A 26996-nucleotide genomic window follows, 5' to 3' on the forward strand; every position below is an offset into this window, starting at 1 on the left:
TTAAAATGCAACTAGTAGTTCATAAGATATTTTGCTGACAGACAAGCACAGACAGGCAAAAATACTACTCGCCTTTCGGCAGTAAGCAACAAAAACCCACTAAGTGTTTCTTCGTGTTTGCCATTTTTCAAATGTTCCTACAAACAACATTCCAGATGTTTTTTTTCTTTTTTGTTTTATATTTTTAAATAGACCATCTAACAAATAAGGTCATGTTATTCAGCTGTTGGAACAGTTTCAGAGAACAATCGCTCTACAGGGTGTTTTAGTTTTGAAAACCAGAAACAGAGAGAGCCATTTCGGTCTCAGTACAACACCGATCATCCTGCAGTATGCTGCTGAATGCCTCAGCACTTTCCAGGAGTCAAACTCATCAGTTGGCTTTCCATTTCTCCGTCCTGTGAGCAGCTTTTCTTCATGATTTGGATTCCTAAGTACATATACAATATCAGCTCCTGCATTAAGCGTGGTGGATTGTCAGAGGAACGAAAGGGAGGGAAATGCTTATAGAGGGAGTATGCTTTTCATCATTTAGAATAGGTCTTTTTCTTAAGAGTCAGTCGTCGTTGCCCTGTCAGGAGCAGAGCCCACGACCCCCACTCGCTCGCCCCGTGTCAGCTGGAGCGAGCCCTCGCCCCTAAACGCCACAAAGGACTGCAGCTAACGGCGGCCCAGTTTGTAGGACTGAAAAAAGCCTGCAGGAGGATCAAAGCGGGAGCAGGGGCACGCCTGTCCCACGTTGGATTTATTTTTCAATAAATAAACAATGCATCTGTTGAAGAGCCCCACTGCTGCTCGCCTGCTTTCTTCTCCTGCCATCTGTCCTCTGGCTGAGCAAGGAGGAAGAGGAGGAGGAGGAGGAGAGCCAGGCCCTGGTTTTTACCGTGGCCCTTATGCAACACTGCCTACCCATCTGCATGTCTGTTCTTTATTAAACAGGCTCTCCCTCACTATGGTACAGTACAGTCCTGATGCCTCACACACATGGATTTACTCAAACAGAGGCACTTGTTGTTCTTCACCCCCATCAGGAGAACGCAAATTGTGTGTTTGTGAGAGTCTGCTGCTAAAAATATACAAAATTAACATTTACATAAAAGGAAACGCAGGGGAAAAAATATTTCGATGCTTATCATTTTCTAACATATCAAATGTAAGAATGAAGAATGATTGCATTTAAACAAATATCTGCATGTAGAAATTACACAAACTAAATATAATAATAATAAAAAAATCTAACAGATGTTTAATGTTCTTTAGCCACTATTTTAGTTGAATCTGTCAATTGTGAAGAGGCTAAAATCAAAGGGTCTAGGATCGGGCAGGTACTAAACTCACTGAGACAAGTGATTCTCAGACAAGATTATTATAAAAAATGTCATCTTAGTTCTATTTAAAACACAGAAAAACAAAACTTTGCTGAGTTGTGTAATATTCTTTCAGTCTTGTTAATCAAAAAGTGCCTGCAATTCAGAATTTTTTTTTTTAAACAGTAAATAAAGTTAGGTCTATATATATATAAAAAAAATCTAAGTTTTTATTTTCTCTAGTTTATTTAGTTCACAAACGGGACATCCATTTGCTTTGTGAGGTGCTAATTTTCCCCATTACACCACATCCATCCAACATTTAAGTTTAAAATCTTCAACTTGTCTGTCAACTTGTAATGTAGCTTAAAGTTGCATATGCCAGGGAAACATTAAACACACTGGAAACATTAAATATCTAAACAAAGAAGTTGTAGCTTTTTTTGGCCAGGGGAGGGGAGGGGTGGGGGGGTATGATGATTTTTATGGCAGCAAATGGCTGTAAAAGCAAGAGGTACAAATAAGGAACAGCTGGAGGAGCATTTTTCAACTAATTAGGTAAATTGACAACAGGTCAGTAAGAGGACTGGGTATAAAAAGAACATTTTAGAGAGGCTGAATTTATCAGAAGTAAAGTTAGGCAGAGGTTCACTAGTCTGCAAAAATGCATGTAAAAATAGTGGAACAATTTTAGAATAAGGTTCCTCAACAAAAAAAAAAAAAAACAGTTCATAATGTTTTTTAAAGATTTCAAAAATTTGGATAAATCTCTGAGGTCAAAGACTGAAAGTCAGTATTAGATGTCTGTGAGCTCTGCATTAAAGCCAGCTCGGATTCTGTTCTGGTCATCACTGCATGGACTCAGGAACACTTCTACAAATGCTGCTTAAAGCTCTATCATGCAAAGAAGAAGCCATTTATAAAAAAAATTAAAAAAAAAAAAAAACTTGAACTGAGGCAAAGTGGAAACCTGTGGTCAGTCAAATCAAAATTTGAAATTCTTTTTAAAAACCATGTCCACTAAAGAGGAAAGGGACCATCCAGCACACAGTTTAAAAGCTTGCCTCTCTGATGGTATGGGCGTGCATTATTGCCCATGGCATGGACACCGAATACATCTGGATGGAAAGGCACCATCAATGCAGAAAAGTAGATTATGGTTTTAGAACAACATATACTCCCCTCTAGATGTTTTCAGAGAAGGCCTTGCATATTTCAGCAACGTGATGCTAAATCTCACTCTGAATCCAATACAACAACAAGGCTTCGTGGTAGAAGAGTCCAGGTGCTGAACGGACCTGCCTGCAGTCCAAACCTCTCAGCAAGTGAAAACATTTGACACATCATGAAACAAAAAATCCATCAAAGCCGTCCCAGGACTGTTGAACAGCTAGAATCCTCCATCAAACAGGAATAGGGCAACATTCCCTCCAAAACCTCCAGCAGCTGCTCTCCTCAGTTCCTGGATGTTTGCAGACTGTTGTTGAAAGAAGAGGGGATGATTCACAGAGGGAAACATGGACCTGTCCAAACTTTTTTGAGATCAACATTAACATTGTNAATGGTACATTTTTTGAGTTTAGACATTTCATATGTTTACAATGTTTTATTGTCAATAAAACACGGGTTTAAGAGATTTGCAAATCATTGCATTTTGTTTTCACTGACATTTTACACGAGGTTCCAACTCTGTCAGAACTGGGCTTGTATTGTAGGAAAGAAAAACAACAAATGTGCTAATGTCAATCAGTCTGAAGGTTTTAAATGCTGCGGTGCCTGCACACTGCTGACAAGTTTCTATTGGACAGCTGGGGTCAGGTATGAGGTTGAACAAATGGTCAATCAACAGTTCAGTCAGCTTATCAAAGCCACTTGAGATAAGACCAAAACTGGTGAGTGCAGCCATAACGGTAACGATCTGCTGGAGCACAGATTTGGAAAGTAAAGCAGATCCAGGTTAAAACAGGAAGCCTGTCTGTAAACTTTGCTGATTGTTTACCACAGAAGTGGATAATCATTTCACTGCTCTCATTCAGTTCTTTCTTCAGCGAGCTTGTCTGATCTTTGGGATTTTTGGCCACCCGGATTTCTTTTTAACAATATAACGGTGTTTCTGGATCCCATCAGCAATAAGCAAAATCTTCTTAGAGCCAAATAAATCCAAAACTGGCTACAAAAAAAAAAATCTCATCTGATCCAGTGGATCTGACTCATTCAAAGAGTCCAGAGCAGTCTGCGTGAGTCATTTGTTGTTTTATAAGATTTGGACACCAGACAAATTTCAGTAACTGTACACAATATTTCATAATGTCCTCCTCTGCACAGTGACACACATTTTTTAAGAGGGGTGTTTTTCCCAGGTTACGTACAAGCACAATTACAAGAAATGGGACGATTTTCTGTTACTAACACTGTGTAAGCTGAGCGAAATGGGAGGTGGGCTGGTTTGAGAAGAGGATTAACATGAAAAGTTGCTCAAATAATTACCATTGTATTTAAGTAAGTATTTTTGAATGAAATGCCCATCCTTAATTCAAGTTAGCTGGTGATTCAATCTTAATCATAAGTGACTATCCTGACAGAAAAAGAACTTTGTATGACTACTTTTTTTTTTTTTTTTTTTTCCCAGACAGAGTTGTTCTTTTAAAGCTAGAAAGTTGCTCCAACTTTTAAAAGTAAAGTTGAAATGACATACCATACAAACCTTTTTGGGAACCGCTGATTTCCTATTGTGTGATGAAGCGTCAACATCATTTCTAAACTTTGTAACACAGCAGGACGAGATAAGAGATGGAACAGTGTCACACAAACTTTCCAGAGATTAAATTTACCAAGAAGCAAGCGTACTCACAGGAAAGCTGACAATGCATTCCAGACAAAAGGTATGTTACAACACGCAGTCAAGTTTGCCAAAGAAAAATATCACCACCTTCACTTTCACAAGACGTTTTCCCAATCAGAAAACAATTGATAGTCACTTTTTCCAACTAAATCATAGTTAACATGAAATCTTTTTGGCTTCCTCATTGGCTGAACGAGCCTTTCATTCATAGTCTCTTTCAGATCTCCAAACGGAGATCTCCAAACCGTTAAATATTTACAACATATTTAAATGACATATGCTTCTGTCGCGGTCTAGCAGCCGCCACAATGCTGAAGAAGCAGAACTCCTAAACAAAACTAGGGCGGACGCCATTCGTTTACGGATGATCAATACAACTACGCAAGAAATACACAACTCACCGGCAGCTGCTCTGTCTCCGCTTCAGCTAAGTCAAGTGTACTGAAGGCAAAACTGGTTGGACTGTGATGCAACCTGCCCTCCTATCCATAGCTTCGGGGCAGGAGAAGAAGGAGGAAAAGATGGGAGGGAGGTGAAAAAAAAAAAGACCAAAAAAGGAGGAAGTGAAAGGAAACAAAAGGAGAAGTGGGTATTCCAAGTCAGATTAGAACTTCACACTGGATGCTGTTTTGGATGCAAGCTGTTCCCAATGTGACTTGGGAACAAATTATTTCAAAACAGTTTACAATTTGCTCTGAAGAATATTAAGCGGAGAAGACGCTGGCGAGTGCCAAAGGATAGACTGGTCTGTTGATACAAGAAGCAGATGTGAAATGTCCAGACACAGGAGGAAAAAGCAGAGTTTAAAGTGCTGCTTCAGCTGAAATGTTTGACCATTTATTTGAGTTTGGACAATTTTTGGCCTGAATAAAAGACTAGAAATCAACTCTTTTCTAGCACCTTTCACACGTGTCAAAAATAAAACCTATTCAGATTTAAAAGCAGTTCACTGTAAGGAACATTTCAGAGTTTTTTTTAATTGAAAAAAAAGGTTTAAATAAAAATAAAGGAACAAAATACTTGCCATAGAAAAGTGTTTCCCAGGAGCGACTGCCTCTGAGTTTCAATGGAAGAACCAATCAGTGTGTCCAGGGTCCGACAGACAGCAAATGGTAAAACTTTTAGTCCCGGGGTGAGTCAAACATACTTTGCGCTTTCTGGGCTGGAACCTCCTGAAATAATCCTGAGCTCCTGGGTGAGAACACCAGATGCAGTCGGTGTGACAGACAGCGGGATCGAAGGAGCGCAACAGAGCAGGGAGGCTCACTCTGTTTACTACAGCGCTCTACTGGAGAAACGCACAGACAGAAATAATCAACCCCGCCTCTCTGCTCGATCACACCCCTGCGAGCTCTCATAGATCCTGAATGACTCATGTAAACTTACACCGAAACGGAACTTTTTTTCCCCCCCACTCCTGAACAGTGTGAAATAAGTGAACAGCTTTATCAAGTTGCAATGCTGAGTCATTGTTAAAAAAAAAAAAAAAAAACCCTCAGTTTTCTTAGCTGATACAGAGCTTCATTTGAACTTTAACCCTGCAGGGAGCGAAGGTCAAATAAGCGATTACTGACAAGGGAAAGAATGAGAAATAAATCTGTCAACTTTGCCTTTTACAAATTAATGGACAGCACCTTCTGTTCAGTTTGGACTGGTTTTAAAAAATAAAGAATGTCCAGTAATTCTAAAGTAAAATTGTGTATCTAATTCATAATTTAGTATTTAAAAAAAGGGGTGGGGGGGGGAGAGATCAACCACAAAAATGTATAAATTCACCTGAATATGCTTCGTCCTCTGAAAACTGAAAACGCTTTCTTTAGTGTGTCTGCTCTTTAAAGAGTTGTCAAACTGATTAAAATGTATTTAGAAATGCTATCTTGCCTAAATGCTTTATGATAAATATTTTTCCTTATAACATTGTGTTTTTACATAGGAAAACTGATTGCACTTCTCTGTAACTTGGATATTAGTTAAAAATATAAAGAAATCAATAGTTAAAAATCAATGTAAAAATTGTGATGTTTTTGACATATTGCCCACACATGGACACCAAAATAACAATCTGGTAAAGTGTGATTGAACAATATACCAATAAAACAAACAACAAACAAAAAAAGTCATTTTTTTCCCCATTCTATTGAATTTGACAGCAGAGATCATGGACACACTTTAGGCTTTTACTGCTTCTTCTAATGCTGCAGTGAACTCAGCAGCACATGATCCACTTTTCCTGCTGCATATATAGAAACAGAGAAGGGAAAGTAGACGTTCACTGAGCTGCAACTCTGCCTCTTCCACCCCCAAAGACCAAGAGCCGATCGATTGGAAGTTCAATGTAAAAGCAGGAGGGAAACTGAAGGAAATTCAAAATGAACTGTGCTTGTTTAGGAAACTTCATGAAACTTTTTAAGTAAATGAAGATGTAAAAAAACTCAAGGTGGTAAATTTAAACAACCACTTTGGGAGCTGTGCAAGAGTTTCTACACCTTACTAAAACTTAACTATACCTTTAAAATATGAGTAAAAACAACTTCTTATTGCAGGCAGAGAGAAACGATCAACAACTGATCAAAACTGTACAGCACTCTTTCTAACCTGATTTTAAAATCAATTCACACTGAGGCAGATTAGATCACTGATTAGCCCAAACTGGGCATTATTAATCATTAAACTAATATTGAGATTATGAGGAGTTGGACAGTATACATTTCTAATATTGTAAAAAATAGTATTGTTCGTCAAATTATCAGTAATTTACAATATTACCATCTGCCTTGTGATTTTGTCTTATTACTGCATGTGAGTTTGAGGAATTTTAATGTTTTTTTAGATTTTAACCATACTTTCTTAGATTGAAAATGAAACATTTGGTCATTGCTAGGGAATCATGAAACAAGAGGATTTAAACACTTAAATGGTAGAAGGCTCCACCAAAAAGTACACTAATGTTACAGAATCAACATGCCACCTCTAAGGATGTTTTTTATTATTATCTTTTATAAAAGCTAGCCTAGCAGCACATTTGGTTTTCAACTAAACACACAATCTGAAGATGTGCTTGTTGCACACAGAGAGAAGCAGGTTCTACATGTCCACCTCCTCTGTAGACCACCGGCTCTTTACAATTACTCTGCTTCTAGTCATGCTTCCTTGTGTCCCGTTTCTGCCACCATAACAACCCAAAGTTCACTTTTTGGGGTTCTAGCATGTGCTGTGTCCTCTTCCTCTTCAGGAATGGCAGCAGCAGACGAGTTTACAGGAGATACACCTCATACACAATTGTAATGGGGGTAGAGGTTTTGCACACATTAAATTCACAGCCAAAATGGTGTTCAGAGCAATGCAGTTGTATTTTTGAATCCCTGTTACACCAGTTTAACACAATCCTACTAATGCTGTAACCCATAATTCAAATAAATCTTAAACTTTTGTTTGTTTACTACATCCACCACTTTGACTGAGGACATATCAGATGTCAATGAAGGAGCTGCTTGAATGCAGTTTGTTGCTTTGACCCCCAAACACTCGGCCCACAACTCTCCGCTCTTTTGTCATTCCGGTGAATCCAAGATGAGCAATGTTAAAATCCTCCACAATTAGCTAGCTCACAAAACACTTTTCAAACCCATGAGGCAGGACAGGGAGGGGGCAACGAGGTCTGCCTCCCCAGACTGTTGGCCTTAATTAGAGGAGGCTATATTTAAAAGAGTGGACATCAGTGGTGCATCTACCCTGAAGGGTTTTATGTAAAAATGGCACTGCCATTGTTGGAGATAGAGTTGGGAGGGTGAGGGGTAAACAAAAGCGACCTTTGCTTGATGCCTGACCTTAGCATTAACCCCTCACTAACAACAAGATCTGATTTTTTTTTCTAAACCTCAAGGGAAAGATTTATAAAAAGAGGAGGAGGGGACAAATAGAAATGAAAGTTCTAAGAAAATAAAGGAATTAGTTAGTGTGGAAAAAAGCTGAGAAACATATTTCACCTGTGATTCAACTGGAAGTTCCACGGTTTTAAGGCTGGCTTGAGTTTAGAGCCCTTGAGACAGCGTGACACGCTTTCACAGCCATAATAACACATTCCTAAATTGGAGATATTTCAAAGCCTATTATTGCCTCTCCAAGCAATCCATTAAGCGGTGGGTGTTTGGATTTTTTAAAACACAACCAACAATCAGTGGAATGTGCCATGACAAGACTCTTTGCATGCAAGCAGTGGGGGGTTGGGAAGTTGTTTTTCGTGGAGGCCTTTTCCTCAGTCTTTGAAATATCCTCAATGGTCAGCTCAAAGCAGAGCATTTTCCATTGAATTATCAGTCAGGTACCCTCTTCCTGTTATTCTACTGTCTGTGATGCTACTTCCTGACCGGGATGCTCCTGGGGGTTTGACTTGCCTTCACTAGTTCACTGGTTTTGATAGTTTTAGCAGGCAAAAAAATGTGCGTTGCATAGATGGTGTGTGGTGTTTACAATTATGAAGAGATATCAAGTTAATGGGCAGGGGTTGATAAGTGTGACAAAAAACCCCAAAACTGACCAGTCTTATGGGAAAAATGAATGGATTTGGTATGCAATAAATTAAAAGCTACTTATTTATTTTATTTTTTCCAATCTGTCACTTGTCTGGTTTTCTGAATTTTGTTTGATTCTCAGGACACATAATCACTAAACAAACCATGTTTTACAATTGTTTACTACTTTTACAATAGGAATAAAGTGTTTTCACTGATGAAACCTATTCTAAAACTGTCTCATGGTTTATCTATCTATGAATCAGACATCTTTTGAATGTATTTATTCCTAGGCTCTTTATTAGTTTTGTGACAGTGATGTAAAATGAGTCACTGGGTTAATCAGTTTCTGTTTCAGGACTAATGTGTCTGATGTCAGAGGGTGGAAAAAACAGAACCAAATGAAGACCTCCCAGTTTTGCCACAGCAGATCAAATCCATTTATGTCTGTACAAGAATGAATGAGCTGTCGTAGCTTGCAGAAATGGCAGGGATCCACATCATAAAACTCTTACTCCACTGGAGAAAAATGTCCACATCAGTATTGAAATATATCTTAGCAATTACCCAACTTTAGGATGAAATTTAAGCCTTTACCAAGATAAGTATGACTTGCAACATAACATAAAAAAATAGCATTTGGAGTCAGGGAAGCAATTTCCCACTTTGTTGTATAGAAACGCTCAATGCTTTCTAAATCATAAGGAAAAATATTGCACTGTTTCCAGTCACTAAATAATGACATAAATATGAGGCCAAGAATATGCTAAATTAATCATTATTAAACTGGCTTTTTTCCCTTTAGGTTTTTCGTCTGTGTCTAAATAAAATTTGAGTGCATTTTAGCACAGCTAGTTTGTGAAATAACTGCATTTTTGGTTCAAACCATTAATACCAGACGAGAGCTGGTCACTACTTTGTCACTAGGGGGACTTCAATACAACTTAGCAATGACTACTGGTTTTTATAGTCACTGGGCATTTTTTACAAAACAAATTGCAAAATGGCCACAAAGACCAGTTCGTCAAGAAGCTGCATATTACTGCATAAAAATCATTATTTGAGCTAGCCAAGTTTTGCGTTGATGTGAGCTTTCAGAAATGGATGTGAGCATTGCGGAACCAAAAGAGACGTGGAGCAAATCACAGCTGTGTTGGCGCAGAGCACTACAAATTAAACGTGTGACGAACATCTTTCATATATTTTCAAAACATGACAAATGAACTCAGTTAAAATTGCTTCATCTGCATCATCAATCTTCTCTGTAATGAATCTGTTTATTGTTGTTTAAGCTTTTAAATCCGGCAGCCAGGTGGTCACACGGACCATATGACATCACTACATTACTGAGCCGCAAAGCCGGCTTACATTTTCACATCGTTACGGCTCTGTTACTGCCTCGCTTTGCAGCTTAAAGGCGTGACAGACACCCTGCTCAATTCAGAAATTACACCGGGACAGTCAGAAGACACTTAAATCCCAGCTTGAAGGGTTTTATCAAAATGCCTAGTTTTTGACTCTGCTACCCTGAACCTTCAACATCTTGTTCAGCTCTGATTTGTCACATTCCTACTAAGGCTGGTGTACAGGGAAGATGAGGCAAAGTAACTCTGGTGATATGTGCTCCACTCTTAAGTCTCTTTTCACAAAAACACAACTGGGCCTGAGAAATCTCCTGGCCGTCTCGGTGTGATTTCTGAAAGGGCCGAGGTGGTTTGGGTGGTTGAAGTCAGCCTGCCACTGTCACTTCTCCAAGCCAAGCGAGATGGTAACATGCCGTAGCGGTCAACACGAGGAAAGGCAAGGAGGCTTCATGGCTCAAGTAATGACCGATGGTCTGTGCGACCAGCTATGGGATTTCAAATGGAAGATGTCCAACATATTTTATGACCAGCACTCAAAGCGCTTCACATCAACTCTGCTGAGCTACACTTTGGTCCCACACTACCAGCTCATTAATGAGTTAATAACACAACCTTGACATATGGTGACATAATTTTGAGGTTCTAGTGTCCACTCCTTTTGAAGTATGAAATAACTTGAGTTTTTCAGATTTTTGGAAACATCAGAGCACAGGAAACTCCGGTTGGAATCCCAGGCTGTAGCCTTTGTTTTGTGTTATCCCCCTCTCTTAACACCTGCTTTCCATTTCCTCTCAGCTAGCAAATAATAGCCACAAAATTTAAAGAAGTGACAAAACAAACAGGATGTACTGAAGAATTAAACAAGCTTTGTAAAACATAACCTTAGTGAAGTTGTGATGACAATTTAGTTAAAAATGACTAACTTTTGAGCCAGTCAGGCTGCAAATCTACTGAGCAGCTGTGTGAATGTGTTTGTCTTTATAGGGCATGAAAAACTGGAAGCGAACATGCACACTCATCCTTCCTTTAATAAACAAAGTGCTCCTCATCGTAGAACGGAAGATGATTAGGTAGTTTTTCCTCAGCTTATCCAATGTCATATTCACTCTAGAGTCAGAGCACTCCAGATCATCATCTCCACACAAACTAAAAACTTTATCCAGAGATAAAACTCTGTACATGTGAGCAGGGAGGCCTATTTCAGAGGGTCAGGGCTGCTCCAGTAAAAGCTCTGCCACTGACAGTTCACATCCTGGTGTGAGGAATGGAGAGCAGACCAGTGTCAGAGGACCTGAGGGTCTGGGACAGGATGTAGGGGTCAATGAGGTACAGAGGAGCACAGTCACTCACTTTGTAGGTGAATAGGAGACATTTGTTACGAATTTAAAACGTAACTGTGGAAGCCTGTGTAGCTGAATAAAGACCCAGGAAATGTGCTGCCAGATTTGGTGAAGAAGAGAACCCTGGCAGCGGAGTTTTGGACATACTGGAGCTGTTCCGGGGCTTTTCTTGGTATTCCAAACAATGTGTCTTTGCAGTAGTCTAGACAGATGGTTATGGAGGTTTCAGCTACAGAACTGGGGAATGAAGGCCAGAGTCTAGGGATAATTTTGAGGGGAAAACAGTGATTAAGTGGCAGATTTAATGTGTAATCCTAAAGATAGAGTAGAGTCCAGGATAAGACCGAACCTCAGACAATCAGCAGTTACGCTCATCCATATCCCCAAAAAGATCTCCAACCTTCTTGTGTTTGTGCTTCGGGGCCACAGCTCAGTTTCACAGCTGTTGAGTTCAACTAGATTAGACGATACCCAGGGGAATCTCTATCCGCAGTCAAAAGTAACTAGTGTAGATATTTACATGCTGCTCATCTAAAAGGTCTCTGAAAATGTTTGCACCAGCGTGAAAATTAATAGTGTTTTCTGCTGCTCATCTTACTTTTGAAACATACAAACAATTGGATGCATCTCTACTGAGAAATGGCACCCATGAGAGTGCTCCTTACAGTGTCTTCACAGATACAGAGTGGGCAGAGTGTGGGCTCTGAATGTGTTCAGAGCAGCTTTAGCAGGCTCCTGTCACTGTTAGCTCAGTGAAATTCCTTGAACCAGAGGATCAGGGGAAGAGGGGCAGAAAAAAGAAAAAAAAAGGCAAGAGAAAAACAGGATTGATTTGGCCACTTAGTGACTTCATAAGAATTACTGTCAAACTAAATATATTTACATGAAACATTAGAAAGGATTCCTTATAATATGTGTGACACTGACAGTGTTTTTCTTTTTTTTTTTTAAGGAGGAAACAAAGACAGCAGCACACACTTTTTACTTTCAAAAGTGTGCAAATATAACATTTTCAGAACAAAGCTCATCTAAATTCATATCCACTGAATAAATAATAGGAGCTGGTTCATTGAGACAAAGCCAGTTCTTCGAAGAAAATCTCTAAAGCTACTGAAAAAGTGATTTTTACATCTTCATTTTTAAACATATTTTATGATTTTCCCTTTTCATTTAAAGCACAACACAGGAAATGTTGAAAAAAGTTTAAACTTGGTTTTGGCAATTAAATCAACAAAACTAAGCAGAGACAAAGGCAAGAAAATTTAAATTAAATGTAAAAGCATGAAATGTGTTTTAAATGGGAGGGGAAAAAAAATAAATTATTGTTTTTAAAGTAAAAATAACGAGAGAAAGGGAGTGGCTAGAGGTATAATTTAACTTAAAAAATTAAAAACCTTGAAGTTTTATTATCTGCTGCATCCAATACCATTGAAAAATGCACAGCTTTCATTGTAATCTCCATAAAGAAAAAAGGCTAAGAAGAAATGTGGAGTTTTGTTTGTCAGTCATGCAGCAGAGCATTAAATCAGATGACATCTGTGTGTGTGGGTGCTGGGGGGAATAGATAATTTACCTTAAATTTATTGCTGCTACCATATATTTAGATTAAATTAAAATTATTAGTACAATTCAGATAGTTTGTTCTATATTTTTACCATGATAGTTTCCCAACTTTTTTTAAATATTGGATTGTTTGGCCTTTTGTCAACAAATATGTTTCATCTGCAATTTCAGATTTTTACTTGTTTTGCCTCAGTTACCCATAAACATTTCTTGTAATCCCCCCCCCGCCAGTTTTGTGATTTTTTTTTTTTAAAGTTTTGTGTAAGTGAAAAACGCGGTGGATGAAAACGCTCTGACGGAGAGAGTATCAAGCAGCTGACTGACACATTTCCTCATCCTTTTGGTCTCTGCCGAACCCTTCAACTTTCCTCTTCGTATCTCTGTGCCTCCAGCTGTTTGGAGCAGGAGGGGCCCGTTGCCAAGGCGACCCACACCTTTTGAGTCATCTTGTCTGGTCCTGTTAAAGCTGAAGCTGTAAGGGAAATGAGGCAAGCTAAGATAGAAGGAGGAGGGTGGGTGGTAACAATCAGGGGGGAAGAAACCTCACTTTGTGAGAGTCTGGATCCAGGGAACAAGCTTGGACTAGTATTAAAAGTTAACCAGGGTAATCTAAAATGACTCACACCAGCTGGTCCACAAACTAACTTTAGACTGACTGTCATCTTTAGACACCTGAAAATTCCACCGACAGAGAAACTTTGAGTATCTAAACGTGGCAGAAAAAAAAAAAGTGTGGAAACACCTGTGTTGGACCTTCTGAGAGCTGCTGTTTAATGTGGTGACAGATCTGAGCTACAGCAGCACGAGTACAGGGTGACACCTGGGAGGCTTTGGGTAAATTATGATGCAGGTGAACTCAATGAGGTCCTGGGCAGTCGTGCTGTGACTAGAAGACACACAGTCCTGATGGGAGCTGATATATGACAGGAGGAGACCGTCTGGAAAAAGAAAAAGGCTTTAAATGCAGAGCAGGACAGGTTTAAGAACCTCTGCCTGTCTGTCTGAGTGTGTGTGCGTCTGCTCTGTGTCCTGTTGCCAAGCCGCCGGCACATCAAACACAGCAGTCGGAGTACTTTCAGAAACTCAAATATATAAAAGGAGACTTGCCCCACCTCCCCCTCCCCTCATTTTTCTGAGTAAAGATTCTTCCATGTGTTTAAATCTTTTTAGTGGGTGGAGCGGGTGAAAGTCGAGGGATATTTATGTTCCTTCCTGAAGCCTCTCTCTAATCTGAGGGAGTTCATGAGGAGAATAAAGAGTGGCGCGAGTCCTGGAGGTCAGGGCTGCAGAGACGTTGCCCCCTGCTGTTTGAAGCTGGTTACAGATGGCACACGTGCAACTCCTGAGCTCCAGCCAGAAACAGAAAACGACAACTCTTACACAACAGAAAAAGACTTTTCATTGCCTGGAAGCAATAAATCGAGCTCGACTCAGCTTTTCAGTCTTCTCTTTTCCAAATCAAACCCAACAGAATCCCCAGAAATAATCTCAAATTGTGTCATCTTGTATTACCCCTCTGACGAGAGCTCTCTGGGGTCAAGCAGTGAAGTGAAGGTTAATACGGCGAACACTTAGTCCTTATGAGAGAGAGTGTGAGGTCCTGATGACTCGTCTAAAATATGTGTTTTACTCAACATCATTTAATACAGCTGACTGCACAGCTGAGAAGTGTTTGTGGTTTCAACAGACATCTTGTGACTTTAACAAAGTGTTTGGATTGTTTAATGACTTGAAACAGTTAAAAACATAGGATTTTTAACCAATTACTTAAAAAAATGCACCTTTCCAGAAGGCAAGAAACAAAAACAAGCTAATACAATTCAATAAATTAAAATAGAACATAAGCTGGTGTAGATTCAGTCATCCAGGACATGTCAAATCCAGAAGAATGTAAAAAAATATATATATAATAACTAGATGTTATTCTGTAGTTCAAACCACCTGTATAAAGGTGAAACTGAGCTGTAGGCATTTCCCAATAAACAGCGAAACATAATTATGCATTTATAAAAAAGGTTTGATTTTCGAGTTGTGGAACTGAAAAGAAAAACAGATCCGGGTTAGAACTACCTGGTCTATCAGGGACTAACCCTCACATACTCACCCCCAAACAGAAAGCTGCCCTTAAGAGCTAAACTTTAAGAACCCACATGGAGAAAGGGGTCTTTAGGTGAGGATGTGAGCCAGCCATCATTAAAGAAACCAAGATGCGATGTCCCGCCATGTTCAGTTGTTGAGAACTGAAGCCACTGGATCCCTTTTTAGGGGCACTTTCATGTTTTATTTTTGGAACCAATGTCTGCACACCAGGGCTGTGGGGCTTTAAGTGCCGCTCACTTCCACACACACACAATCATGGTGACACACAGCCTTTACCTTTGAGCATGAAATAACCGATTACAGCTTAACTCTATAAGAAAAATTAACATTTGAACATACAGAGGCAAGTTTAGAACTTAAATGATCTGAGATGTTTTGTTTTTTTTTTAACCAAGGGCAATGTCTTGTTCCTTTATTGAAACCAGCCTCCAAAAGAAAGCTGGTACTGTTCCAGCTTGTTTAGTTGTTTTGTACGATCGGTGATGTCAGGACCCTCCAACGTGTTCAGTCACTGACACTGAAGGCAGCACAGAGGGCGAGGAAGGAGGTGGTAAAACAGGACTCCTCTCAAATCAGTTAACCCTTTTTGTTTGTTTTGTCACCATTCATAAAATATTTACAAAAAAAAATTAATTTAAACAACAGAACTAGTTTAGTTCTTGTTCACCTATCTGGTGACATTTACATTTATCTGATCTTTAACCTTTCATCCTTTCTAAAAAAAAAAATCCATCTAAAATGCACAATGCAAGTTAATGTGTTTCATTGAACAATTCAAGCAGCAAATATGATTTTAACATTATCACCATTATTATTCTATTAGTTATTATCACCTTACTAGACTGCATTTTGTGGACATGTGACACAAGAGGAAATGAACTGGTTAACCTGACTGGTCTAAGATAAATCTAAAAATGCAGCTTGATTGTGTTACCTCTATGGGATGTGTTTTGATGAAAATTAAAAAAATTGAATCACAGGGAAAAAAACAAAAACAGAGATGAGCAACAACACATCCTAAAGACAACTTTGTCTTCAAACTTATTGGACAAAGACAACACTTGTTTTAGTTAATTAGCTCAATAGTTCATTAACATTTTGGTGTAAAAATATTGCTCATCCAATATCTGCTGTCAAACAGTCCCTTCCTTCTGTCTGTCCCAGTTCCTAATCTCTTTACATAATACCAGCCTCTCTGACCCTGACCAAGGAGAAGGCCTGCTGCCTCATTCATAACTCTGAATACAAATCCGAAAAACAGGATCATGTGTGACATGAGAGCAGCCTCAGAGTCTCCTGTGATTTCGTCTTCAAGTAAAAGTGGATTTTAGTGGCTCGATGTGTGGAGCAGGGAAGGAGGCAGTTCAGATCGAGCACTTTGGGTCTTTTTTACTTCTTCCTACTTTATTATTCTCAGTTGCCATGGAGAGAAACTATATATAACCCTTTCTCCCTCTCAACAGGCTGTCTAAATCCAACATCTTTTCTCTGTCATCTTCCCTTTCAATTGTTTCCACAAAGAGGACGGCGGGAGACAACATCTCGACTCAATGAGAAAATCTGTCTGATGCCCAGCTCTAATGGCAGCAGGGAGACGCTGAGCCAAAACAACCCAGACTGACCGACAAACCAGACATGATGGCTGTTTCCCCTGGTCTCCTGGCCAGACTCCCATTTTCAGAAACCAGTGGCTTCAAAGGAATAATTCATTTCACAGTCTGGTGGCCAGACACAGAACCCCCCCAAGACTCACACCCCTTTTAACACCTGAAAGAACAAAAGCAGCTCTAGGTCACCACTTCACCTTACACTTCGCAGCAATTCAGAATAAGAGACAAAATATTGTCTGGATACATCCAGTAAGTTTAGAGGTACCAGATGTGTGTTTTGTCTATCTAAAACAAAACAAATGCAAACATTAATTTGAAGTTTGATTCAGTTCAAATAAAAAATGAGACTTTGTTGGAGGTATGGAAAGGTTATGACGACTTCTTTAGGTTTTGGAAACACAAAAACTGTCAGTTTGCAACAATTACTGACATCTACTGGTCAAGTTGGAGATAGCAACAAAATGGAGATAACTTTACCACTATGGTCCTCGACTTGTTCTCAAAAGATGTCGCCAGATTGTGTGAGGGTGTATGTGATACAAAAATCACATGTGCATGTTACTGATTAAATGCATTTTTGCTGTAAATAATTCAAGTCCAACATTATTGACAATAGAGGTAAAAGACCAACATCACTGTTCAACTTGGTTCTATTTGAACACGCTCCAAGAGGCAAAACATTCAACATGGCTCCCACCAACAGTCATGGTATTGGCAGTAGAACAAGAAAATATTGTGAAAAACTGCAGGTTGGTCTTGACTAAAGACTGGGTATAACCATGAAAAAAATTCTCTATATCTACTTCTGTTGTTCAAAAATGAAGTGACAATATCTGGTTTACAGGTGCCACCATGTGGTCTTTTTGAAGCCAGAGCCTGCACACTCATGGTGTGGGTTCTGAAGGTCCCATCACTGCCCCACACAATCATGGTGTTTTAAAACACTAACTAATAACAAATTAAGTTTTAGGAAAAATAATATCTGAGCATACGGCAGCACAATAAGAACTACATGAATCAACAGAAGTCAAATCCAGAAAGAAATTATGATGAGTAATTTTTTTGGTCAGGCAAACGTCCCCTTTGTTTAGAGGGATTTAAAACTTACACTGAAACCAGCTTTAACTTCTGTGTTACGTTCCTGTGTTTGGTTATAATATACACTATATTGCCCAAAGTATTCTCTTACCCATCCAAATCATTGAATTCAGGTGTTCCAGTCTCTTCCATGGCCACAGGTGTATAAAATCAAGCCCCTGGGCATGCAGACTGCTTCTACAAACATTAGTGAAAGAATGGGACGGTCTCAGGAGCTCAATGAATTCCAGTGTGGTACAGTGACAGGATGGTACCTGTGCAATAAGACCAGTTGTGAAACTTCCACACTATTAAATATTCCACAGTCAGCTGTTAGTGGGATTCTAACAAAGTGGAAGAGATCGGGAACAACAGCAACTCGGCCACAAAGTGGTAAGCCACGTAAAACCACAGAGTGGGCTCAGAGGATGCTGAGGCTCATGGAGCACAGAGGTCACCAATGTTCTGCCGAGTCAACAGCTGCAGACCTCCAAACTTCATGTGGCCTTCAGATCAGCTCCAGAACAGAGCAGAAAGCTTCATGGAATGAGTTTCCATGAAGGCCTCCTTACACTAGATATATTTTAAACTTCTGTTACAATTGAAGGAATTTACAAACTTTGGACTGAAAAAAAAAGACCAAAGTTTGACAAACCATAGCAAAGCAGCAACTTGTTGTAGACTCATTTTATGGACACATGTGAAAATGACCCATCACTCTGAGAACTTTGTAGCTTAATATGCAAAATGCCCAAAAGGAATGTGTGAGTTTAAGGCAGGTTTCTGTTATTAAAGTGAATCCAACCTGTTCTAATTCAAACAGTCTTACCTTAGAGGCCCTCCGGCGGTCAGGACACTCAGGATGTTGGCACACAACCCATTCCTCCTCTTGGACAGGCTTATCATCTGAAACAGAACACATGGGTCAGTGTGACATTTCTCTTTAATCAAAAAAACACCAAACCTACCACAAAGCCAGCTCCATATATATTAACACACCTCTCTTAGTAAGGCTGTAAAACATGTTGTGCAGTCTGAAAGCCACTGCCGGTGTTTATATAACAATGAAGTGTTAAAAATGGAGGGAGACTTACTATAAGCACAAGAAACACAGAACTATCAGCCCTGCATGAAATTTCAAAAGAAGAACTCTGGGTTAGGAGATTTCTTGAAGGAAAGGTAAACAGAAGGAAAAGGACGGGGTGTGTTTTTGGGTGGAGATCAGAGAGAAATAAGGACCAAAAGAGACAGGAAGCAAATAGAGCAAATGAGAGGAAGCCCTGTTCTGGTTATTGTACCAAAGTGCACTCATCACGGGTAAGCTTGTTGCTTTCAACTGCACAGTTACAAATCACCATTGTCAAATAAACCCCTAAAATCAACTTGACTAGCTGCATGGAGGGTCTGATAAAAGGCAGTGTTTACATCTTCATCTTCTACATCTACACAAAAGATAAAGATATCATAACAGACAGACTGAGTGCGCCGATATTTATTGGCCTTTCGAAGGAGAAAAACAGAACAAGCGTTTAGAAAAAAGAAAATAAGAGCAACAAAGGGGAGCTCTTGGGGTGAGACAAGACTATAAAGGTGCTTGTAGCCAAGAAGTCTCCAATTTCCAAGCACAACAGGACCAGTGAAGTATAAACCTTTCCAGTAAGGCCAGATGACCTGGTCATTGCAATCTCACCGGTGAAATATTAGTAAATTTTCTGTGATGGAGATGGACTGCAGCTCGAAAATGAAGCCACTCCATGGCCGACCTTTAAGGCCAACAATAACAATAATTTGTCAACATGTTAAAAAAAAAAAAACAGTGAAAAACCTGAGGAGCTGCTTTCATCAGCCAAACAGAAACAAGTCACTTTGAGTCAAACAATCAGCTTTCAACTGTTCTCACAGGTCAGAAGTGCTTGTGGGAAAGACAGGAACTGGTGCAAACCACTGAGGTGGCAGTCTTCCCACTGGGAAAGAATGGGTCATTTGGTCTATAGTTAGTTTGGTAAAGTTTGTTAGCAGCTATGAATGATGAGAATGCAGTTCTTTGGTTAGCATGTTATTATAAAAACCCTGACAGTGTCAGCGTGCAAAGAGGTAACTGAAAATCTTTGCAGGAATTATCTCCCGCTGCCAAAAGGCAGGCGATTATGTTTTTTTTACCCATGTCTGTGTGACTGTTACGTTAGCAAAATATCTGATGAACTTTAAAGAAACTTTCAGAAAATACGCATATTAATAAACTTAACTTTTGGAATTAACCCAATTTGAGATGGCTGCCACAGCTAACCAACATTAGCCGCAAGAGTGGTAATTATCCAGTGAATTTCACAAATGCTGAGCTCAAATTTGGTGTGGTAGTAGCCGAGTCATCCAACAGATATTCTGAGCACTAACCGATAGCACGAGGTCTGTATTTAAAACCGTCAATAACTATTAGAGTCAACTCTGTCAACTTAAGGATTCATGAACTGATTTTAGTAAGTTTCTGAAAAGTAACCACTGGTAGTAAATCTACAGCTGATTAACGTTTTGAGGTAATCCAGTTCAAGATGTCGACCACAGCTGAGCAACATTATCAAACCTAAATGGCTTTAACTCTGTCAATTTTACAGGTACTGAGCTAAAACTTGGTGTGCTAGTAGCTGAGAGTCATCGCTAAGACATACTCTGAGCTCTACAAGTTGCACAACGTTTTTACTTAAAATTCTGGCTTTAACTTGTAGAATCAAGGGTGGTGCAGTGCAAGAAATTTGTCATGACGATACGTTTAGAAATTGTTAGGTTAAGCAAAAAAAAAATCAGTCCCTGGGGAACATAAAAGTCGGAATGGCAGCCCATTAGATAATTCCTAAGATATTATTGTCTAGACCAAAACAGTGAGTCAACTAAGCAGCACTTCTATTCTCAGACTTCTCCCATTAGAAGAGCTTAAAAGGCTCTGTCCAACACCTTGGAGCAATCCAGCTGAAGAAGAGACTGTTTTCACCTTCCGAGAAAGAGGTAAAAAGGTCTCTCCTGTGTTTCCATTTTGCTGGAAGCAGGCCGAGACGCGCTCTCAGCTCTGGCTGTGGCCTCTGCCAGAAGGCCTCGGGCTAATAGTTCCCTCAGGGCTTACAGACGGCATGCTGCAGAGGGAGCCTCCAGTGTTTTTACGAAGTGCTTCCCAAAGAGGCAGAAGCTTCTCTAAATGAATAAAACTTCACAGCTTTCCACTGAACAAATATTACTTGCCCTCACCAGTGGGATCTCTGGTCTCATTGCAAAGATGTGGAAATGTAAACACGCCAAGAACAAAAGTACTTCTTAATGTTCAGAGGCCGGGTCAGGCTTCAGATAGGCTAGCTGCTGTCTAACTACAGCTGGAGACAGATTTTTCTACTTGTTTGGAATTATTAAACACAAGAAGCTGCTTGCGCTGACAACCTAATCACCTTGAATGTAGTTCCTCTCAACTATACAAAGAATTTACCACCTCTCAGATGATTATTTTAATGTTGCACGATGCAAAAGTATTGTTTTGGTTCAGTCTCTCGGGTCTTTTTGGGTCAAAATTAATAAAAGACTAACAGAAGTCAATAGATAGCTGGTTAGTAAAAATGTTCAGACTACAGAGTCTGAAATTTTCCTATCTTAGGGAAGATCATCATTGTATTACATCATTTGCTTACATTATTACATTATCTTACATTTTGAACACAGAAAAGACCCCTACCAAGGCAGCTATCGTATTCTACCCAAAACAAAGTACTCCACTGTTCTCGACCTGTACCTAACTTTGTTTTATTTCTCCCTTGACTGGTTAGTGTTTGTGAAATATTTATTACCCACAACTCAAATAAAAAAGGTGTATCGGTCACCACTTTTCATGCCAGAATTTTTAACTGTAATGGAGATTTAACTGTCCTTAAAAATAATTTTAGGAGAGATCTCAAGCAATGTGCTAGTACTCTTAGTATGTGCTGTGAATGATTCTCAGCTACTACCACATCAAATTTCAGCCCAGTATCTTCAAGCTGAAGCCATTTTAGTATTTGATAATATAGATCAGCCTCGGCAGCCATCTTGAATTGTGTTGATTAAAGAGGTTCAGTTGTAAATGTACATCCAGTGATTACTTTCTATTGTTTCCTTTCAAATCTGTTCATTATATCATGAGATATTTCCTGAAAAGAGAAACCTGATACAAACAGCTAATGACAAAGTTTTAAACAAAGATGTGGCGTGATCTGTTAGCACTTAAAGTGTAAGGGTGAGGTTTTATGCTTAACCTAACAATTTCTAAACAGATCATCATGGCAAATTTCTTGCACCGTACCCACCCTTGATTCCACCAGTTAATGCCAAAATTTTAAGCAAAACCATGACTCTCAGTTACTAACACACCAAATTCTAGCTCGGTACATGTGAAATAGATAGTTATAGCCGTTTGGGTTTGTTAATGTTGCTCAGCTGTGGTGGCCATCTTGAATTACTTTCTGAAACTTTTACTAAAATCAGTCCAATGGTTCATGAAACCTTATGTTGACAGAGCTAACTCCAATAGCTAACGACAAAGTTTTAAACAAAGATGTGGCACCATCCGTTAGCACTTAGAGTATTTGTTGGGGATGACTTTCAGCTACTACCACATCAAATTTGAGATTAAATTTTGCATTTCTGAAGTTCAGTTAGTTGTAGCTGTTGACTCCAGGCGTTAACCAGTCATAGACAGACATCCAGTGTCTACTGTGAGAGTGGACCGGACTGGACAGTGGTTCATGAGATATTTTGCTAACACCAGACAAATGAACACATGCCTTACACAAGCAAAAACATTATCACTCACTGTTTGGCAGTGGATAATGGCTAAATCAGCTGATAAGTCAGACCAGACATCTCATGATAAATCCCAGGAGCAGAAAAAATGTTTTTAATGAAAAAAAAAAATAATTAAGTGCTGCAGAAATTTACAGCATAGGTAATAATATATATATATATATATATATATATTATTACTTCTTCTTATCTAGTTTCTTCCAATATGAAACTAGTTTAAATAGTGGCAATATGAGCTCAGCTGGACATGGTTTGTTCTTCAGCGGAGGAAAGTAGGAAAAGTCAGTGAGCAGATGCATTTTCCATGTGGATCATCACAGCAAAGAACATCCAAGAGTAATATTCAGTCAGCCTTTAGCACTATAGATGACAAAACTGTGGTTAAGGCAAAACCTTTTCTGATGCTAATATAGCTGCTGTGTAACTAAAGATATGACAAGTTGGCTTTAAGTTAGAGTCACCAGAAGCCAGTTAGAGAAAATATGGCTGCCTGGATAACTTTGTTCTTAAAGTTAACTTGTGACACTAAAACCCTCTGCGACCTTGAACTCCAGCCTCTCCTCAGCCCCCTTTTCATTGTTTTCCTGTAAAAACGATACGATCTACCGAACCTCCATCTTCTCTCCTACTTGTTCATATCTTGCTGACTCTCCTGCTTTCTCTCCCTGATGAACTGGAATTCCTGAACTCAGCAGTGCTGATTAAGCCAAAAACAAACACAAGCGCACACGCACACACACTACACAGATACACACGTGACGGCAGACAATGAGCTCACACACTAAAGAGCCAGTGGCGCATCGCATCCATACAAAACACCGCCTGGGGCAAAGACCCTTTAGGAGCCCAAAAATAAGCCAGAGCAGTAAAGGCCAGCTGAAAATCATGCACACTTAACACATGAAGTATTTCACCTTGTCATATTCCACTTCCTCAACTAACATTTAAAACTAAGTCTGGTTTCTTCGATCCAACCAAATTGTTAAAATGTACGTTAATTATTTGACTTTCAGTGATATTAGAAATGTGTGGGGTGGACGGAGTCACGTTCCTTCTTAAAAAGATATTTCAGACATTTTGGAATATACTATTGAGAGATAATAATTGCTTATCCCAAACAAAACCCACTTCCAAAGCAGATTACTGAAATCTTAAAACAATCTTTAAAATTTCACTGTGGTTTACACAAATGCTTTGATCTGAACTTTTAAAATATTGTCAATTTTGCATTATACTTATTTACGCAGAATAATTATTATATTCCTGCTGGAACTGACCCCAAGCTGCACTGTTAAGTCTCCATCATCCTCCATAAGAAGTCAAGAAGTTGGTTCGAAACGTACATTTTCTTACACACCTTTCATCATCATAAGAACTCCCAGGAAGCTCCTCCCTCCTCCTGCAGCGTTAAATCGGGTTTTTACCCGCCAGCTTTTCAACTCTCCTCTCTTTGTACAGATTTTTGCTTCCCTTATTGCCACCAGACGTGTTTAATAAACAGACTGAGACAGTACATGCCATTTGGCATTTGAAAATTTGACGTTGAACGGTAATGAGCGAATGAAGGGAACGTGTCCCGACGCTGCCCGGCTGAGGCGCGCTTCCTCTTGGCCACCACAGCCATGAGGAAGCGCCTGTGTCTCTGTGCAGTCTCCTCCATGTTCAATAACTGGTATCTCCTTCCACAAGTTCTTTGTCAACTTTCTTTTTAGTTCATAGGTTTCTAAGTTTTGCTGGAACAGTTGTAAACAGCCTCCAGCTGCTTCTCAGCAAAGCAGTAGAAGCAAAATGACTCCATTAAAGCTCACCGGCTTTTCCTCAAAAACACAAACACGCTCATAAAAACTTCTGACCAATCACACAATACTTTGTGCAAACTCCTGAGAAAAAAAGTTCAGCCCGGGCCTTGTGTCGCGAAGCTGCTGCAGGAACAATATGACGCAATTTTCGTCACGCGACCACGTGGATTAGAGACGATTTTGTGACTTGTTATGGGGTATGATGGACTACTACTTGTTCTGCTGCTGTTTTGCTCTTACAAATAATTACAACACTAAATTCTATGTAATTAACCATGTGTTTAGAAATTCCTTGCACCGTAAAAGGTCCATGAAATATTGCTTGAACTGCTATGAAATTTTGGAGACTGGAGTCGTTTCAAGAAAGCAGCTGTTCCCTTTGGTCTTAGTTGTGTTCGGACTAGCCACTAGCTTGTCAGTCCTGTCAGACCTAAACTCAATTTTTCTAAACCAAGGTTGTCCAAAGGGCAATCCAGGTAATGTTTTGACTCCTGTTTTTCTTTATATGACATAAACTTGCTTGAGATTATTTTTTGCTTACAGTGTAACCACCACAAAGAAGTTTGCTAGGAAGAAAAAAAAAGTTTCAAGGATAGAACCTAGGATAAAATCAACAGCCTAAAATAAATAGGGACTGTGTAAGTTGTAAACAGCATTTATTTCATACAACAGGGTGCTTCTTGGATTTAGACTGAGATACTACTAAAGGCAGTAAGCTACTTAGCATTAACAGATTATATCAGAGCAGATGAACACATTGTTTAATCCACTGAAATTGGCTCTTGTTTTTGGTTTAAAAAAGGTACCATCCTCCACACTTTTGTGATATATAACATACTGTTAGACCCCAGGTGGACTGGGACGGTATACTGGGTCTTTACCATCAGTATTAGGGTTGGGCATCTCTGATCTGTAGCTGATACAATATGCTTCTCCTTACACTGCCAACGATCAAACACATTAAAGTTACATGACCAGCAGAAAAAAACTATTCAATACAATATGAGCCTATAATCACAATGCAATTCAGCCTTAAATCACAATATGATGCAATCCAGTATGAGTTTTGATTTGACACAGATTCATTGTCGTTCAATACGAGAAGGCAAATTATTGATTCTATGCAAGTTAGAAATCAATCAGCATTTATTTATAAAGCCCTTTACAACAGCCAAACAGTGCACAAAGTGCTTCACAATTAGAGTGCCAATAGGTATTAAAACCCTGCCTGAATTAAAAACATTTAAAGATTAGATTTAAAAAGGGTCAGAATAGTGATAAAGCATAAATCCTGAGGTAGTTGGTACCACCATCTAGGTGCAGCGACCAAAAAAACCAGTTGATCTTAAGGTCATCATCAGTTATTGAGACTAATTATTTATTGCCTTATTAAATGACAAATCACAAACAAACCTTTTTTGTTAATTACTATGCACTTTCTTAAAACCTGACTAACAATTAAACAAAATACAAAAATGAAGGCTGATGCCAAATAAAACTTATCAAAGGCAGATGTTTTAAACACTGTTTCGTAACTCAGCAGTGAGCAGCAAATCTTTTCATTTTCTACATTATAAAACATAAGTTACAGTTTTTTCCCCCTCAAGTTGCAGGAGATAAACTCCCCAGACATAAACTTAATGATTTATTTTTTACACTTATGGGATGTCTGTACAAACTAACCTATTTGCAGACTTGCCATTATTCAATAAACGGTTTTGATTTCATTAGTAGAAGGACTTAACACACCGACCAATCTAGATTTAATCCCAAAACTGAATCGGTATATGGCTGCTCATTGTACATATGTGCGTTTCAGAATCAGTATAAACTGGTTAATCTTCTCATCCCTAGTCAGTATACTTGTTGCTAATTGTACTTAGACAAATGCTAATAAGGAAACAGGTTTTGGACCTGCTCAGTGGCTGTGGTGAATTTCAGGTGCAAGTTAATATTTTAGATAGTTATTGTTTAAGATGTTATCCAACCTGAACACCTCTGCCTCATGTTTTAAACTCTTAAGGCTGACAAGAACTGCACATTTCCTTTTCCAGGAATGTCAAGAATGCCTTGCTGTGCCTTCTGCTCGGAGAGGTCTCATCGTGGTACACGGAGAAGAGGTGATCTTATAAACTGCCTTCGCTCAGGTTTCAGCCCCTCTCTTCATTCTCACATGATGTTTTTAATGAGATTCCACCAACCTCTATCCCCGTATGTATTGTAACATACACCCCCTGCAAAGAGGTAGTTAGGAAAGGACGTGGGAGAGGAGTACAGATGGCAGGCAGGTGGAGCTCTGGCAAAGAGACAAACACACCAGCACAAGCAGGCGGAGGACTGGAAAGTTAAATTAAAGTTTTGCAACAAGTGAGTGAGATGGCAAAATTTTCAAAAATGAAAAAAAAAAAACCACACTTTAACACCCCGACTGCCAAATCCATGTAAGTTTGTTAAATATAGGTATAGTATAAAGAAAGGCTTGTTACATTGAGTTACTTTAAATTAGAGTAGAAAAACCTGGGCTGCCACCTTATCGTGGTGGAGGGGTTTGAGTGTCCCAATGATCCTAGGAGCTATGCTGTCAGGGGCTTCATGCCCCTAGTAGGGTCACCCAAGGCAGACAGGTCCTAGGTGAGGGGCCAGACGAAGTGCAGCCCAAAGACCCCTT

At 39.3% G+C, this 26996-nt stretch overlaps 1 protein-coding gene across 4 annotated transcripts in view; it reads right to left on the minus strand.

Moving 5' to 3' along the window:
• Positions 1 to 26996, minus strand: part of plekhg5b (pleckstrin homology domain containing, family G (with RhoGef domain) member 5b) — a 90446-nt gene that overhangs the window by 35545 nt on the left and 27905 nt on the right. For 2 of the 4 annotated variants that reach the window (XM_017419267.3, XM_017419266.3), the window contains exon 2: positions 18544 to 18620. In XM_017419267.3, the coding sequence (XP_017274756.1) occupies positions 18544 to 18620 (77 nt within the window). Of the gene's footprint in view, positions 1 to 4550; positions 4670 to 5173; positions 5442 to 18543; positions 18621 to 26996 lie in introns of those variants that run through there. The other 2 variants (XM_017419268.3, XM_037976961.1) reach the window with 2 other exon arrangements.

The sequence above is a fragment of the Kryptolebias marmoratus genome, linkage group LG8 (genome assembly GCF_001649575.2).
Source record: "Kryptolebias marmoratus isolate JLee-2015 linkage group LG8, ASM164957v2, whole genome shotgun sequence".
NCBI lineage: Eukaryota > Metazoa > Chordata > Actinopteri > Cyprinodontiformes > Rivulidae > Kryptolebias > Kryptolebias marmoratus.